Raw genomic sequence first — 16,321 nt, 5'->3', positions numbered from 1 at the left:
TTGACCTATATAGTTTTACACCCATATCTAAACACGACCCAAACTCAACTCTTGACATTCAAAACTAACATTTTTTTAACACAACTTGCAAACACAACATGAACCTAATACGAAATTAGCATATTAGGGTTGATGAGTCTAACCCGTTTAATTAAATGGTTTGAATTAGAATTGACCTATAGTCTTATATCTATGTCTCAACACGCAAACACAAATTATCACTCCTTACTTGAGAAAGACTACTCCACATCCAGCAACAAAAGAATGAAGGTGGCTAGATGTTAAAAGCTCCATTCTTGCCAAGACAGTTCTCAATGCCATATCACAATTTATAGAAATATACAAAATAAGCGGTACATATAAACACACTCGCATTGGGTCAGGAACCAAAATTGCATATTCAATGTCTCAAAGCTAACAGATTTCAGAAACTATCACCACCAAAATGTAAAACAATAACTAATCGAAGTTTTCACACAAACTTTTATGGTCTTGTCCATTAAGAATCATTACCTGTAGACTTCAAGCATCAATCACCCTGTAATCCTGCTTGACTCATACTCCTACTTGCCTATCTATCTATATTAGATGCAGAAAGGAGGCAACAACTAAATCTGTAAGTAAAATGGTTGACGTCGAAAGCATTCAACACAGCATCATTCCCACTCAATAGTTGACGGCGGCTTTGATGTAATGTCTTGAACGACTCGATTTACCCCCCGAACGCTGTTGCAGATCTTTCGTGCTACATCATCAAGGAACTTGTGCTCAAAATAGTACCTGGGATATCACAGTTCCAAAGGGGAGAAAAAGTATTAGATATGAGAGCGCTTAGAATTGCACTCATGAAAAAACAAGGATAAACCTATGTTAATTTTGGGGAAGATTGCACCACAACAGTCAATACTCAATACAAAGTGTAAAAGCTTTGCTTAGAAAGTGAGGACATAGACAATCTAACAAAAATATTTTTCTCTTCAACATGAGATGGTTAAATTATCCACTTCCATGGCTGATGGTTTGGCAAGGATGGAGAAGAGAAGGGTAAGTTATGAAAGAGAAGGATATGCTACATAAGATGAAGTGACACATCTGACGTCCCCGTTCATCAGTCAAAAAGCTCTCGCTCTTACTCCTTAAAGCTTGTTTGGGTGTTGACTTGCAGGTTTTCACATATTTTTTCAGTCTTTGCCTCATCCTAGGTTAACTTCTGCTAGAAACATGTTACTCCTTGCAATTACCAGTCTAGTGGCACAAGAAAACAGAAATCCCAGACCTCAATTTAGTACATATGGACATCTGAAATGGCCAACATGTCTAAAATATATTCCCCGACCCCAACATACACACACATATCCAGCTACATAAACAGTCAAAGCTGCTCAATCTCGAGCTATCTCAAACCCCGGCTCAAGTTCTTTGAATTCTACAAGCACTTCCAGCCTATGGTTTAAAATAATTACCCAAAACTGAGGATTTATCACTTATAGTTATATGGAAAGCTCAAGTATAGGACATACATACAGGTAAAGAAATGCTCAAAAGCTCAAGTTCTTGAGGTAAAGAAATGCTCAAAAGCTCAAGTTCTTGACAGAAATGGGGACACCTTTTTGTGCTACAAGTCTTCCATGTCTTATACACCTCTGGTGTACTTGCCGATACACACACAACATAACAAACTGGAAGCAGCTAAGAATCCTAGAACATTCATTTCACCACTGATAGAAATGGCCATATTTTCCAGAACCCACACGCCCAAATTATACAGAAAAGGTTGCTAGAATGTAAATAAAATATATAGCGGCAGAACATATAAATAAAGAACAAACTAAAGGCTTACCAATCCGCTGTCATTCCATCTTGACTTGTAACAGCTCTCAGAGCAACAACATGAGAATGTGTTCTTTGATCACCTTGAACTCCAACTGATCTTACCGGCAAAAACACAGCAAAAGCTTGCCATATTGAATCATAAAGCCCAGCATCTTTGATTGACTGAATGAAAATTTCATCAACCTGAGGGAACCAAAAAAAAAAATACATAAGAAATAAATATTAAGAAGGTAAACCAAGAAAACCAACGAGTCCATCCATGGCTAAACACGATGTACCTGGCGGAGGATATCCAAAGCATTGCCTTCAGTTACATCACCTAACACTCTTACAGCAAGGCCAGGCCCAGGGAATGGATGGCGCTTTAAAAATGACCCAGGAACATTCAAAATCCGTCCTAGTTGACGGACCTTGTACATGAAAAATTAACAACCAAAATAACATCATAGCAGAACAAAAACAGATAAATATGCACAAGCCACTAGGAAGTTAGAAATGGAAACCTCATCCTTGAATAGAAGTTTAAGTGGTTCAATGAGCTTCAGTTTCATGTCCTTAGGAAGCCCTCCAACATTATGATGGCTCTTGATTGTGTGGGAGTGGGTTCTTCCAGATCCAGGTGGCGGGCATGATTCAATCACATCTGGGTACAAAGTCCCTTGGACCAAGTAAGACGCTTTCTTTCCTAGTTTCTGCTCCAACTCTTGGCCAAAGGCATCAAATATGGAAATAAATTCCTTCCCAATAATTTTCCTTTTCATTTCGGGATCTACCACGCCTTTCAGCTTGCTAAGAAATTGATCCGTTGCATCAACACAAGTAACAGGCAGATGAAGATCCCTTTCAAAGGTTTCTACCACTCGTTCTCTCTCCTTATACCTATAGGAAACAGAAACCATAGTAAAAAATATCTTGTGAGAAAGACACCAATAGATATATTAAGGAAGCCTATAAAACACATAAATATTTGACAATTATTATCATGTCATTTGTCATTATCTAATGCTTCCACAACACAAGTATGGAACTGATTATCTTTTTGGTATTATAGGAAAAAAAGCTCCTTGCATTCTAACCTCAATAAACCATTGTCAACAAAAACACAATGAAGCCTATCTCCAATTGCCTTATGGACAAGAGTAGCAGCAACCGTGGAATCCACACCACCCGATAAGGCACATATCACATGATCTTCGAGTCCCACCGTGTCTTTGATCACTTTTATTTCTTCATCCAATACATTTTCCATATTCCATCCGGCAGTGACTCCACAAACCTCAAAGAGAAAGTACCGTAGCGTTTCCATTCCTTCAGGTGAATGTGTCACCTACACAAGATTATGAGAAATTTTCTGCTGAGTAGAGTTACACAACTCATTGTCATTGGTAACAATTGTGATTTAAGAGAGGAAGGGCACAAAATCAATTTTTCCAAAAATGAAGCAATTACATTGCTTCTTTTTTTTTTCACCAAGTTTTATTGACTGGTAACAAGCAGTATAGTGACAAAAACTCTTCTCAGTGCTAACATTCATCGAGCTTCTCATATCAAATAAACAATTTAAAATCTGAATTAAATTATTCTACCATGTCTTCCACTTAGAGATACACAAACATAATCCAACCGTCAAATCAAACCATTGCAAACAAAAGAAACCTACTAACCCTATCCATTTTGACTTAAGTGCTTACACATACATAAAAAACCACACAAAAATCAAACACAACTTAAAATCTTATACTTAACAGACATAACTCACCAAAAAACAATTTCCAAAATAAACACTTTTTACTTGCACTGTTGCACATACATCTAAAACCTCACAAAAAAATCAAACATAATTTAATCTCATCCTTAACAAACAGAACCCACCCCAAAACCCATTTCAATTCAATTACGAAAGCTTCAAAGCAAAGCAATTTTGACATGCATCTAAAACCCCACAAAATCAAACATAACTTAAAAATTCTATCCTTAGCGAAGAAAACCCCACCAAAAGCAACTCCCAAAACAACTGCTTTTCACTCCAAAAACAAACAGAACCCAGTTCATAACCCATTTCAAGTCAATTACAAACGCTTCAAACCAAAGTAATTTCAACTGAACTACTTACACATATATCTAAAAAAAATCAAACATAACATAAAAATCCTATTCTTCACATACAAAACCCACCATAAGTAAATTCCAAAACAACTACCTTTCACCCCAAAAACAAAAAGAACCCACTTCAAAACCCATTTTAATTCAATTACAACTGCTTCAAAGCAAAGAAATTTCGACTAAAGTACTTGCACATACTTCGAAAACTCCACACAAAACAAAATTAGTCGAACACAACTCAAAACGTATCCTTAACAAACAAAACCGACCATATTCATCAAAAAAATTCTCAGAACAACCGCGTTTCACCCCAAAAAAAAAGAGAACCCACTCAAAAACCAATTCCAATCCAATTAGAGAACTCAAAATCAAAGCAACGCCAAAACCCAATTACCTCCGGGTGGTACTGAAGCCCGTAAAACCTCTTAGCACGGTTTTCGATCGCCGCCACCGCACCTTGCTGGCTTCGGGCCACGACCTCGAACCCGTCGGGCAAGCGCGCCACCTCGTCGCCGTGGCTCATCCACACGACCTGCTTATCCCCGACCCGCTTCGACCCGAATAGCCCCCGGGCCGGAGCCGAATCCACGTGGATCTCCATTCTCCCATACTCCTGCTTCTCGCCGACCTGGACCGAGCCGCCGAGCCGCTGGACGATGAGCTGGAGGCCGTAGCAGATGCCCAAAACGACCACATCGTTCTCCTGGGCCCACTCCGGAAACCCTGACGGGAACGACGGGGAGTCCACCGTATGGACGGAGTGGGGTCCGCCAGAGAGAATCACCACGCGCGGGTTCAGCTCGGCGATGGCGGAGAGCGTGGAGGTGCCGGAGATGCATAGGGAGAAGACGGAAAGGGATCGGATTCGGCGCGTGATGAGGTGGGTGTACTGGGAACCGAAGTCCAGGATCAGAACCAAATCCGATTTCACGGCCTTCGGATCCAAAGCCATAGCTTTGTGTGGAGGTGTGTGGTGGCGTTGGAGTACTGCTAGGGTTTAAGCCCACGAGTAAAGAATAAAGACGTGTTTTGTAGGGTTTTTGGGGTTTGGGAGATTGGCGGGAAGTGGGGCTATAAATATGTGGTCGTTGTGAAGTGGAATCAAAATGAGAGAATAAATCAAAGTAGGGTTTAACAAATTGGCTAAAGTGAAAGTGAAATGGGGAATTTTTCTTTTTTTCTTTTTTTCCGAGATGGATGTGTAAATAGTGCAACAAAAATGTATTTTACAAAATTCGATGTAGATGATTTTTTAGTGTTTTGTTTATCTATTTTAGATAAAAGTAAAAAATGGCTAAGCTTGTAACTTGTGAGTGCTCTGATATGGTGTATATGTTGTTATTTTATTTAAAATTTTAAAAGACGTAATACTATATAAACTGTTACATGCTACAAAATAAATTTTTGATCGTGAAAATGAATTTAGGTGTGTGTTAATACAGTATAGAGTAGGTGTCAAAGAAAAAATATAGTGTAAAATAGGATTGAGATTCCTTAAAATTCTCCTTAAATTTGAAATTTTCAAATCTAAAATTCGCAGCCGTTCATCTCATTTAAGCGTTTAAAATAAGTCACGTTTCAGAATTTTTGGAGAGGCTGCTAAACCTAGGTGGCCCTCCCAAAACCTACAATTTTTTAGGTTGGTTTCCTACCCAAAAAAAAAAGAAAAAAAAGATCTACCCTTCTTCTTCCTCTGCCGTCTTAACCAAGGATTTAGAATTACGGAAAATTCATGTCATATATGTATATGTGGAAGTTTTCCTTCCTTATCATCCAAAAACAATTATACATGATAATTGTACCTCATAGTAAGATTTGGAATTTTTAGATTTGTTTTTTTTTAACACATTGTATACCAGTTAGTTGTATAAGTTGAAATATATATTATTTAATTTGAAATAAGAATTATTTAAATTTTAAGAAATCCAAGGTGAAATTGTTTAAACAGATTCGAGCTGTGAATTACATGATGAGAATATATAATTTAGCGTTTGTAAGATTTTTTTTTTTTTTTTTTCGAATTGTGTTTGTAAGAATAATTGAAATAGAAAATGATGATAAATTTATTTAATTGTGAAATTAATTTTGATAAATGATAGAAAATGGCAAAATGGGAGATAATTAAGATGGCAAAGTATAAGAGGTAATAAAGTTGAAAGGGTTTTTATATCATTCTTTTTATTCGATCCCAAGAAAAAGAATTTCTTTTATTCTTTTTCATTTTAACGGATTTTCTTATCGATCCCAAGAAAAAGAAAATCTCACCCATTTTATTCGATTAATCCACTTGCCAAATTGAGGTGAGGCTTCACATCTTTTTTAAAGAATCCGATTTAACTTTTTGAAAGGGTTTGTAAGGCTCGATTTCTGGGCATGGGGACTGGGCTGAGATGGGCTGAATTAATTGTTTTTGGGCCTGAAATTGCTGAAATGGGCCAACTGGGTCCACCTGTGATTGTGATTCAAAATACTTCTAATTTTCTATAAATCTAATTCGGTGAACCATTTTAGGCCTATTAGTTTCATCAACTTCAACTACAAGATTATTTCCAAAATCTTGTCCAATAAACTCAAACCTCTCTTTCATAAGATTGTCTCCCCAACTCAATCCGCTTTTTTGAAAGGGAGGTCCATCCATGACAACACCATTCTTGCACATGAGGTTTTCCATTATATGAAACAGAAAAAAGGCAATGGTGGTCTTATGGCATTGAAGCTTGATATGGAGAAAGCTTTTGACTCCATGGAATGGAATTTTCTCCTAAAAAGTTTCTCCTTGCTCTGCTTCCATCCAAAATGGATTAATTGGATCAGTCAATGTCTTACGACGTCCTCTTTTTCCATTCTACTGGATGGTGCTCCTTTTGGTAACTTTCAGCCTTCTCGTGAATTAAGACAAGGAGATCTTCTCTCTCCTTTTCTCTTTATCCTAGGATCTGAAATTTTATCCAGACTCTTGTTGAGAGAAGAAACGTTGGGCTCCCTTCATGGTATTAAAATTGCAAGATTGAGCCCGCCTATTTCTCATTTGTTGTTTGCTGATGATGTTATGATCTTCTCCAGGGCTAACAGTGATGAAGCGTCTATTATCCTCAATTGTCTCAACACCTATTCTCATTGGTCTGGACAATGTATAAATTTTTCTAAGTCAGCAGTTTTTTATAGCAAAAACTGCAAGCCAACCATCAAAGCATCCATCAATCACATTCTCAGATTGCCTCCTATTCCTGCCAGAGCTAAGTATTTGGGGCTCCCTCTTTTCTTTGATAGGAAGAAAAGTGATTCCCTTATTGAGCTCAAGGAGAGGATTTTTGCCAAAGTTACTGGCTGGAAAGCCAGACTACTTTCTCAGGCAGCCAGAACTACTCTGATCAAATCTGTTGCAAATGCTATTCCTTCCTACATAATGTCTATTTTTCTTCTTCCAAAGAATTTTTGTTCTGAGATCAATTCAATTCTAAGGAAGTTTTGGTGGGGCTTTCCTCAAGACAAGAAGCATAACCTTACTTTTTTATCTTGGGACAGTATTTGCCAACCAAAAGCCTTGGGTGGTCTTGGTATTTGCTCTATGGAATTCATCAACAAATCTCTCCTTGCCCGGCTGAGTTGGAAAATGGTTCTCAATGAACCTCTGCTATAGGTTCAAGCCCTTAAAGGAAAATACCTCCAGAATGGTACTTCTTTTTTGGATGCCAAGGTCAGCCCTCAATCTTCTTGGATTTGGAAAGGTTTGATGAAAAACAGGAAAGTGGTTGAATTGGGAGCTTGTTGGTCTATTACTGGAGGTGAGAATTTACAGGTTTGGAATTCTCCCTGGTTCCCTTCCATGCCTTATTTCAAGCCCAAGCCGAATAGAAATCTGGTGGAGCTTCCAGATTTTTTTGTGGCTAATCTTTTTTTGCCAGGGGCTAGAATTTGGAATGAAGATCTTCTGTGTGACTTATTTGATCCAACAACAGTGCAGAATATTCTCCAAATCCATATTCCTTGTACCAATTCTGGAGACAAATGGTCTTGGATGCCTTCCTCCTCCGGCAATTTCTCTGTAAAGTCTGCAAGGGAAGTCTCCTCTATTCCTTCTAGTAGGTCTTCCCCTCTCTCCCTGGCTGCATGGCAGGCTCTTTGGAGTCTCAAGCTTCAAGCTAAGTTAAAACATTTTCTCTGGAAAATTGCATGGGATATTCTCCCATCTAGAGCCATCATTGGTAGATTTGTGATTTCTGAGGATGACAATGCTTGGGTTTGCCCTTTTTGTAAAGGTCCTCTGGAGACCTTGACTCACATTTTTTTGGATTGTGTTTTGGCCAATGCTATGTGGAGCTCTTCTCCTTGGCCCCTCAATTTGGCTCGCTTCTCCTCTAGACCTATCTCAGATTGGATATTGGCTATTATTTTTCCCCATGCTAAGCTTGATATCCCCAAGGCAGATTGTAGGAGATTCCAACTTCATGCTGCTCTTGTTATGGATTCCATTTGGCTGGCCCGTAACAAGTTGATCTTTGAAGCTTCTCTTCCCAATCCAGTGATGGTTATTCAAAAGCTCAAAGCTACCATGCAGCAACATTGTTTGGCATGGAATGCTGCTGCCCTCCCCTCTCTTTGGCTTCCTCCTGGTATTGGTTTTTTGAAAGGGAATTTTGATGTAGCCATCCGTGAGAATTTTGCTGTGGCAGCAGCTGTGATTAGTAACTCTTCTGGTGAAATTGTCCTAGCTGCTACTGAAAGACTCTCTTCTACTGATGTGCTCATGGGAGAAGCCTCTGCTGCCCTCCTATCCTCTTGGTTGGCAGCCTCTGCAAGTGCTGCACATTTTCTCCTTGAAGGAGATGCTCTTTTGGTTACCCTTGCTGTAAATCAGCCCCTAATTTTCTCTTCTTGGCATTTTTCTTCTTTTGTTTCAGACATTAGATTAGTTCTTTCCTCCTTTCAAAGCTGGCATGCTTCGAAAGTTTCTAAATGTGCCAACTATCGTGCACACGCTTTAGCAAAATGGGCCGCTACCCACCTGGTGTTTGGTAGCATTCCCACAGGATCCCCCATTCTATCTTCTATCAGGATCAAGAATGGGAAAAATCCTCCTTTGTAACCTTTCCCTCTCTCTATTAAAAAAAAAAAAAAAAAAAAAAAATTGTAAAATGAGATGAAAAAAATATTGACACCAATCATTTCTCATATTATTATGTGATGTTTGTGTGGTTAGGGTTTTCTCCAGTGTTGAGAACAAGTTACTGGACTGATGCTTGGTATTGATGATAGTTTTATCAAGTTAAGACAAGAACAAGTTAACAGGTTGCATTAGGACGCCTTGCTCACGACATTCTCTGCAATTGATCGCGTGAGGATGTCAACACGACACTGCCTAGAGTACCATTGTGAAGGTCGTGTTAGGACGCCCATCTGACGGCTTTGCTGAGAAGGCTCTTAGAGTCTCGGGTAGCTAACGATGGTTTTGTTCTTCACAAAACCACTCAAGTTGAAGATAACCAAAACCTAGGCTAAATGGACTTACGACCAATGTTTTGATCATCGAATAAGCGAATGCTAAAAACCTAACAACATTGATGCTGCAAGTACAAAAGAAATCACTTCACCAAAGAAACTAAAACAGAAAAAATGGCCCAAAACAAAGAAATCACTTCACTTCAACCAATGTTTTTTTTCCTTTTACATGAGATGAGAATTTTACCTACTAGTGAAACATAACGCTTGGAAAGCAATGCACATACATATCAATCTGGTTCATTATGGAGGATTAATCATGTGACATAAGAATCAAATATCAAGAAAGTGGACAGTTGATATTGTGAATGCCCAAATCAACATAAAGCTGCAGCATTTTGCATCAAGACTAGTATGCTTACCAATGCACAACTATGCAGCAGCTCTGTCAAGAATTACCTGCAAGTAACATAGTGATAGTGCTAGGTTATAACCAATATAAAGCAAAAGAAGCCCATATATCTTTCTGCATTATGCCTAATGGCTGTATAGATGAAAGCAAAGGGCAGATTAAGCATCTCTACCACGCAAATATGGAATGCCTAAAACAATTAATAATTGAAAGGAAATTCTGAAACTGGAGTATTAGATTCCAAAATTGAAATACTTGTCTCATATAAGCAACCTTGTCTAACAACCTCTATCAAAACTGCATAACATCTTTTTTTTAACAATTTATAGCAACTAGTGCATAAGTGTCTTTGCATACAAACAAAGGTAATTGAAGGTCTAATATAATAGTGGTTAGAATGAGTCAAAACCTCTCTGAATAGTATTGGGAAGAATGGAAAAAAATTGCATACTATATATTGATGAAATATTTTATATCCAGTAGGGATTCTTTTAGAATGACAAAAATGGCAAAGGTTGAATGATTAATAGTTTTGTAGGTTGAGAGTAAACTATACAGAACACAGGAACATGAGTGATGTAGCAGTTTTTTGTTTTCTTTTTCTTGAGCCATGTAACAGACTCAAAGATGCTCTCACAGACCTTCTCTATGTCAGCAAAAGACTTCATTCTTATCCCATCTTGACACAATTTGCATCATAAAAAATGCCAAGTGATGTTCAAACTCTGAATACAAGCAATGAGTCTGAGGAGGCCGGTGACATTTGAGAATAAGAGAAATTCCAGTTGTGTTAACCCATCTGAGCTGCTGAATTTTCCTGGTGCAATATAGATGAATCTATAATGCTTCATATGTACAATTCAAATACGATTTCCATCAATAATTCTTCTAAGACACCTTCTACAGTTTCAATAGCAATAACTTCAGTTTCATTTCGGATATCCAGCCATGTTGTAGATCTTGCCAAGTCCTGTTCAGCAAGCTGCTGAAATGTCTGTGGTGGTGGCTGTGAGAGAAGGTACCAATCAACACGTTTTATCACCTCATGAATCACACTTTTTTCTACTGGAAGTGGATGAATTATCGGTTTGATACATGATAGCCAACTTGAGCATCCAAAACTATATTGACAACCCTCTGCCAGGACTTCATTAATACAGTCAAACAGGAGTGACAAATCACCACAGAATTGGTTATTTGACATCTTCATTTCATCAAATAAGGATCGGTCTAGCAGTTGCTCTGTTGAATGGCACTTCACCGACAATTCATCCCAATTCAAGCCAGAAGCTCGTAACACTGCACTTATATACTCAGAGAAGGACACATGCTTATCCATAGTAATAGTTGTTTTGATTTTAGGGCCCAAAGGGAGCCTTTCTTGAGCAGCAGCATAGTGGTCTTCAACCATAGTTTGTAGTGCTTGCACCAGCAACTCAGCTGCATAAGTTTAACTACGTTATTTCAGATGCAGAATTAAGGAAGTAGAGAACAAATAATAGTAATAATAATAATAATAATAATAACAATAATTAATTTCCTGATATGAAAGCCTACCAGGTTTATGTATGTTCCTTTTAGGGTTATCTTTCAGGCTTTTAGAATCTGCCACTCTCTGAACGCCTGAAGGATTTGATGAAGAAACTTCTGATATAAATTTTAATGGTTTATTATCCGAAGATGAATGCTGAAAACGGACACAGTTAAGCACATTAATGAGAACTAAGAAGAGTAAAACAAAAGGAAACAGATGAAAAATAGAAGCACTAGAAAGTAATTTAACGAGAATGATTAGTAAGCAGCATACCAATCTTGAGGACTCCAAATATCCATTTTTCTCGCACTTGTTGGCTGCGTTAGTACTTTGATTGTGGCCAACCTGGTGTGTGCTATGTGATTCAGAGGCCATTCCCAAAGGGTTAGTTTCACCTGGTCAGATAGGGTCATTAGTTTTTATAATCTAATAAGATAGAACAAATGAGCATATTGAAGGTCAGAAGTTAGTAGAATTGTACCCATAGGCCTCAAATCATCTTCTTTAACTTTCATATCAGCAAGATGGCTCTCTGAGATATTTCGCTTTGTTTTAAAAACTTGCAATTGATCAGTTTGTCTCTCAGTATCAGCTGATGGTAGAGCTTCTATGTTTTGCTTTAATGAACTTAAGCAGCTGTCTTTCTTTTCTTTTTGAAACTTGCTCCTGTTCTCATTGACCGCTTGATAATGGCCATAGGGGGAAAATCTCATCTGTCTAGTAGCAAAGCCTAGTTCCCTCTCCCATCCGGGATTGTCTACAGGCAGAAGGTCATGTTCTGGGAAAGAGAACATCCTCACCGAAGCCTTTGGCACCGGTTTTCCCAAAAGATCCACATCCTCATTTCCATTATGTATCATCTCAGAGTGATGTTTCCAAGGCATAGCAGACAGGCCAGATTCATGTTCCATGGGACGGCCAACAAGTGAAAATTTTGAGTTTCTACAACTGTCTTCACTTGTTGCAGCAATTTCATGTCTGTTTAATTCAAAATCTTTAGCCTTTTTTATCTTGTCTGTTTTCTTGACCTCAAGAGAAGATGTCGGTATTCCACCGATATCAAGGACATTACTTGGAAAATTTCTTCCAACAATCTGTATACCTATTCCCTTATCACCACCTTGTGAACCCTGGCAATCATAGGAAGACTTTTCTAGTTTACCATTGATTGAAGTCCACTGCTGCTCATTTTTGTTAACGCCCCAAGCATCTTTCAACTTCCTTTTTATATGACCAAATGAAAAAAGTTTCGGCCTAACACTCTGTCCTTTAGTTCTCAAGCTATAAGGATATTTCTGGGAAAAGTAAGGGTTGATTCTCTCGGAAGATTTTTGTATGCTTATTGGACCAGGACTTAAGACTACTATTGTATCTGAAGGTTGAGAATCACCGCTTTCTTTAGGAAGGTATCTATCACAAGATTTCAAGCTGTTAGGCTCTTCACATTGTCTTGCATTACTTGTCCAATGCTCTGACAAATTGGCTCCAGAAGAAGATATAGTCTGCTGTCCTTTTGCCTGAGAATTCTTTAAGTCTTGGAGATGTTTTACTAACAGAGAATCAGGATCTTGTAGAAGTTCTATGAATAATTCCTTATTCGAATTTAAAATATCCAATGCATCCAACAATTGTTTAGACTGGTGGTTTGCCCCATCTCTGCTGAGATATTTTCCTTGAATAGACTTCTGATTTCTGGTTTCCTCTGCTTCATTGATCTGCACTCGCTGGACATTAATCTTTTTCTGCTGGTCATAATCCACACAATTGACACTCTTACAACCAAAAATGGATCTACTATTTTTGGGATGCACCTCGTTGCAAAATGCCTTTCTTGATGCTGAACGGTTTAGCTTACTTAAAGATATATCCACAAAATTTTGGTGAGAAGGTTGATGATGATTCGTATCCTCTACACCTTTCTGACCATGACCAGGTACATGACATGATCTCTGACAATTTTTGCTTGCCTTTCCATGGTTTACGGGTAAGTTATCAACAAGTTTAGAATTTGACTGTAAATGTATCATGTTAGCAGTGTCAATCTTCTTATTTGTCTGCTGCTCTGAGGGCATCTCTTCTTTCATAAGCCACTTCAGACTTGTCTTATCAGGATCAACTGTCTGAGTTTTGTTGTCTAACCTATCCTGGACAAATTAAATGTTTCTAATCAGCATCTATCTACACTTTCCTCTACTCAATAACAAGAAGAAGAAAAATCACTTTATAGAAGTTAAGCGACCAAACCAAATTGTAAGGAAAAATGAAATATCTGGACTTGTAAGCTTAATTTAACAGAATAATTTTGCTCTATATTACATATGCTGTCTTGAGAAAGTTGGAACAAATGATCAAACGGAACAAGAAAAGAAAATGGTCAACATACATTCTGCAATCTTCATCTTGTATCAGTCCGTAAAGTACTCAATATCAGCAACAACAAAAAAAAGTGGAAGAATGATAAAAATAGTAGGTTGATGGAACTTACATCAACGCCTTGGCACTTGTCACTAAATTTGGTAGGCAAATCAAGCCTGCTCCTTAGATTTTCATTGCCTGAAAATTAAAAAATAATAGGAATAAAAATAAAGTTTTCTGACTTGTTGAATATGGAGGATTATTTCAAGAGGAAAAAGTAACACACAACTATAGAGTTACTTAAGAGATGCAAAACATTGTCGAGGTACACTCTTTCACCTTTGCATTTCAGCATTCATCTATATCACTAACAACATTTATGAAAAATTACTAATTCCTATATATATATATATATATATATAAGGTACTTCCCACATATTACAATTATGCCTGTAAAAGTATATAGAAACACAGCATCTAGGTGAAATCAGATATGCCACTAGTACAGAACAACTTTTTTACGTTTCTCTTGTCGGGGGTAAAACTTTTACATCAAATTGTCCTTATGGTCAAAGAATTCTAACCAACATTGCTCAAATGCCTCTGATCCGAAAGCAGCTTCCTATTGGAATGACCTTGGCCAAAATCAAAAAGGCTATATAAACCCCACGTACACATACAGTCTGACTGATATTTTTCACAGACAACAGCCACAGGGCTCCTAGGTGATCTCCTTGCCATATGAGCGGATGACATGCTCAGCTGTAGCACGATATTTTCGTCTAATTACACTGCCAAACCATGAGAATGAATAGCAATTAAGAGAAATTACAGAATAGTTTCTCCAATATAGATACACACAAAGAATATACATATGTATATCTAATTCTTTAACAAGAAAATAGAAAAAGGAGCTTATAACGTGACATTGTTGAAGAAAAGGTTGCCCTCTGCAAACGACAAATACTTTCTGTTATGCAAAATTTGAAAATCACTGATGCCCACATAAGAACAAGAAGAAATGGACATGATTTTGAAAAACTTAAATTCGAAGCCACTATTCATTACAAAGAAACAAACAGAAACAACAACAACAATAACAAAAAGATGAAAAAGCTACATTTGGAGATGGAAAATTAGTTTCTCTGTCATTTATTCAAAAACAAAGCCTAAAGTACTTTAAGGGAAAATAGGCTTGAGTGACTAAAGCAACTCGGCCCGACCCAGGGAAGACTCGGGTCAAATAGATTTAGCCCCTAGTTAATCTTTCTTGAACAAGCAGTCCAGGTGCCACTATTTCAATTTGTTTACCTAAAATAGATTACAGTACAAGCTTGAGCTCCATGAAAACAAGTCCATTTGTTTTGACCCAAAATTCTTCTGTATTTATCCCCAAAAAAACAAAAAGACCCAAAATTCTTCTGAATGACACTAAACAGAAAAAGAAAACAAAAGGCACGCGCAGCCACACACAAAAACCCAGAGAAGAGTTACCTGAAATAGCCTGGAATATGAGGCAGAGAGCAAAGCTACATGTTTCGAGAAGAAACACCGAAAAAGAAGAAAAGGAAAGTGACCCTTTTGCGTAAGAGCCTGTGCTTAAGTCTATACAGCATAAAAATGGGATTTGCAGGCAGTGAAGAAGCAAAAAAGCTCAGATGTTAAATCTTCAAAAACCAAAGTACATTGAAGAAGAAGAAGCAAGATAAGCAACCAAAGATGAAGAAAGTAGAGGAAGAAGACGAAGATGGAAGAGAGAGAGGGAGAGAGAGGAAGAGGGAAAGGGAAGCGAAGCACAGGAAAGGAAAGAGAGAAACAGAATGGGATTGGGATAGGGAGGAGTAATTGTGACACTGACCGGTGACTTGCAAAGACATGACTCTACCTTGTGGGGAAAGCTTTCAACCCAAGCAACGTACGTCTTGTAACTTTCCCATCTTTCTCTCTCTTTCTCTCTGCAAGTCCCACCTTCCTCCATTGTCACCTACAAATCCAGCTCTTGTCTTACTCTGAAAAGTGAAAACTTTTGAAAGGTGTCGTTGAGCTCCTTATTTTTGCTTCGTTTTTACCATTGCCATGATTGATGTGTGTGAGAAGTGAGTGCCTTTCTGGGATTTTTTGGCACAAACGTTGTCGTCTTAGGTAATCTAAAAGAGGGTCAATGGCTTCCTGTGCTGTACATTTCTGGTTGGGATCAGATGATTTGAAAGCTGCATTTGTCCTTTCTCTAGATTTTGTACAATTTTCAATTTTTGAATTTCTTACCGTGGGAGGTAATTTCTCTGTTACTTTTTTTCTTGGGGTAATTTTACTTACCCTAACAAAATTACGCGTATTTTTGCAAACACTCTCTAATGTTTAAAATCTTTTAAAATCTTTCACTTTAGTGTACCGAATTTTGATTTTCTTTCAATTTTTTCTTTCCGTAGTTAAATTAAAAGGTGAAATGAATAATATCAGTAAAAATATTTTAGTAATTAAACATCTTTCCGTTAAGATTTAACAGAAAATCCTAACAGAAAAGAGAAAGTAGAAGGAAATCAAAGTTCGATGCATTAAAGTAAGAGACTTTAAATATTGATGGGGTATTTACAAAAGGCACATAACTTCATAGAGTAAGTGAAATTACTCCTTTTTTTTTTTTC

General features: G+C 37.7%; 3 protein-coding genes across 7 annotated transcripts; 1 reads left to right on the top strand and 2 right to left on the bottom strand.

Annotated features, from left to right (window-relative positions):
* Window positions 1-307: 307 nt before the first annotated feature.
* LOC132176629 (GMP synthase (glutamine-hydrolyzing), putative / glutamine amidotransferase) lies at window positions 308-5,022 on the bottom strand. The gene is made up of 6 exons (XM_059588890.2): window positions 4,331-5,022; window positions 2,910-3,160; window positions 2,337-2,712; window positions 2,112-2,243; window positions 1,841-2,016; window positions 308-780 (listed from the first exon to the last, which is right to left on the bottom strand). The coding sequence occupies exons 1-6, from the start codon at window positions 4,886-4,888 to the stop codon at window positions 657-659; spliced, it is 1,617 nt and encodes a 538-aa protein (XP_059444873.2). The 5' UTR covers window positions 4,889-5,022; the 3' UTR covers window positions 308-656.
* A 2,647-nt stretch (window positions 5,023-7,669) lies between these two features.
* On the top strand, window positions 7,670-9,022 carry LOC148586789 (uncharacterized). Its single transcript, XM_088514333.1, has one exon. It carries the CDS (start codon window positions 7,670-7,672, stop codon window positions 9,020-9,022), a length of 1,353 nt encoding a protein of 450 aa, XP_088370459.1.
* A 1,200-nt stretch (window positions 9,023-10,222) lies between these two features.
* Window positions 10,223-15,745, bottom strand: TRM12 (uncharacterized). Of its 5 annotated transcripts, none has more exons than XM_088514731.1 (6): window positions 15,562-15,745; window positions 13,807-13,874; window positions 11,803-13,465; window positions 11,595-11,716; window positions 11,345-11,474; window positions 10,223-11,227 (listed from the first exon to the last, which is right to left on the bottom strand). In XM_088514731.1, exons 3-6 carry the CDS (start codon window positions 13,403-13,405, stop codon window positions 10,635-10,637), a joined length of 2,448 nt encoding a protein of 815 aa, XP_088370857.1. In that variant the 5' UTR covers window positions 13,406-13,465; window positions 13,807-13,874; window positions 15,562-15,745; the 3' UTR covers window positions 10,223-10,634. The 5 variants fall into 5 exon arrangements, with proteins under 5 accessions (XP_088370857.1, XP_059440754.2, XP_059440752.2 ...); XM_059584771.2 differs by lacking the exon at window positions 15,562-15,745 and adding an exon at window positions 15,535-15,559; XM_059584769.2 differs by lacking the exon at window positions 15,562-15,745 and adding an exon at window positions 14,261-14,464.
* Window positions 15,746-16,321: the final 576 nt, after the last annotated feature.

This window comes from Corylus avellana, chromosome 3, assembly GCF_965113065.1.
Source record: "Corylus avellana chromosome 3, dhCorAvel1.hap1.2, whole genome shotgun sequence".
Classification (NCBI taxonomy): domain Eukaryota; kingdom Viridiplantae; phylum Streptophyta; class Magnoliopsida; order Fagales; family Betulaceae; genus Corylus; species Corylus avellana.
The sequence above is the reverse complement of the archived record's forward strand: the minus strand, read 5'-3'. Positions and strand labels throughout refer to the sequence as shown.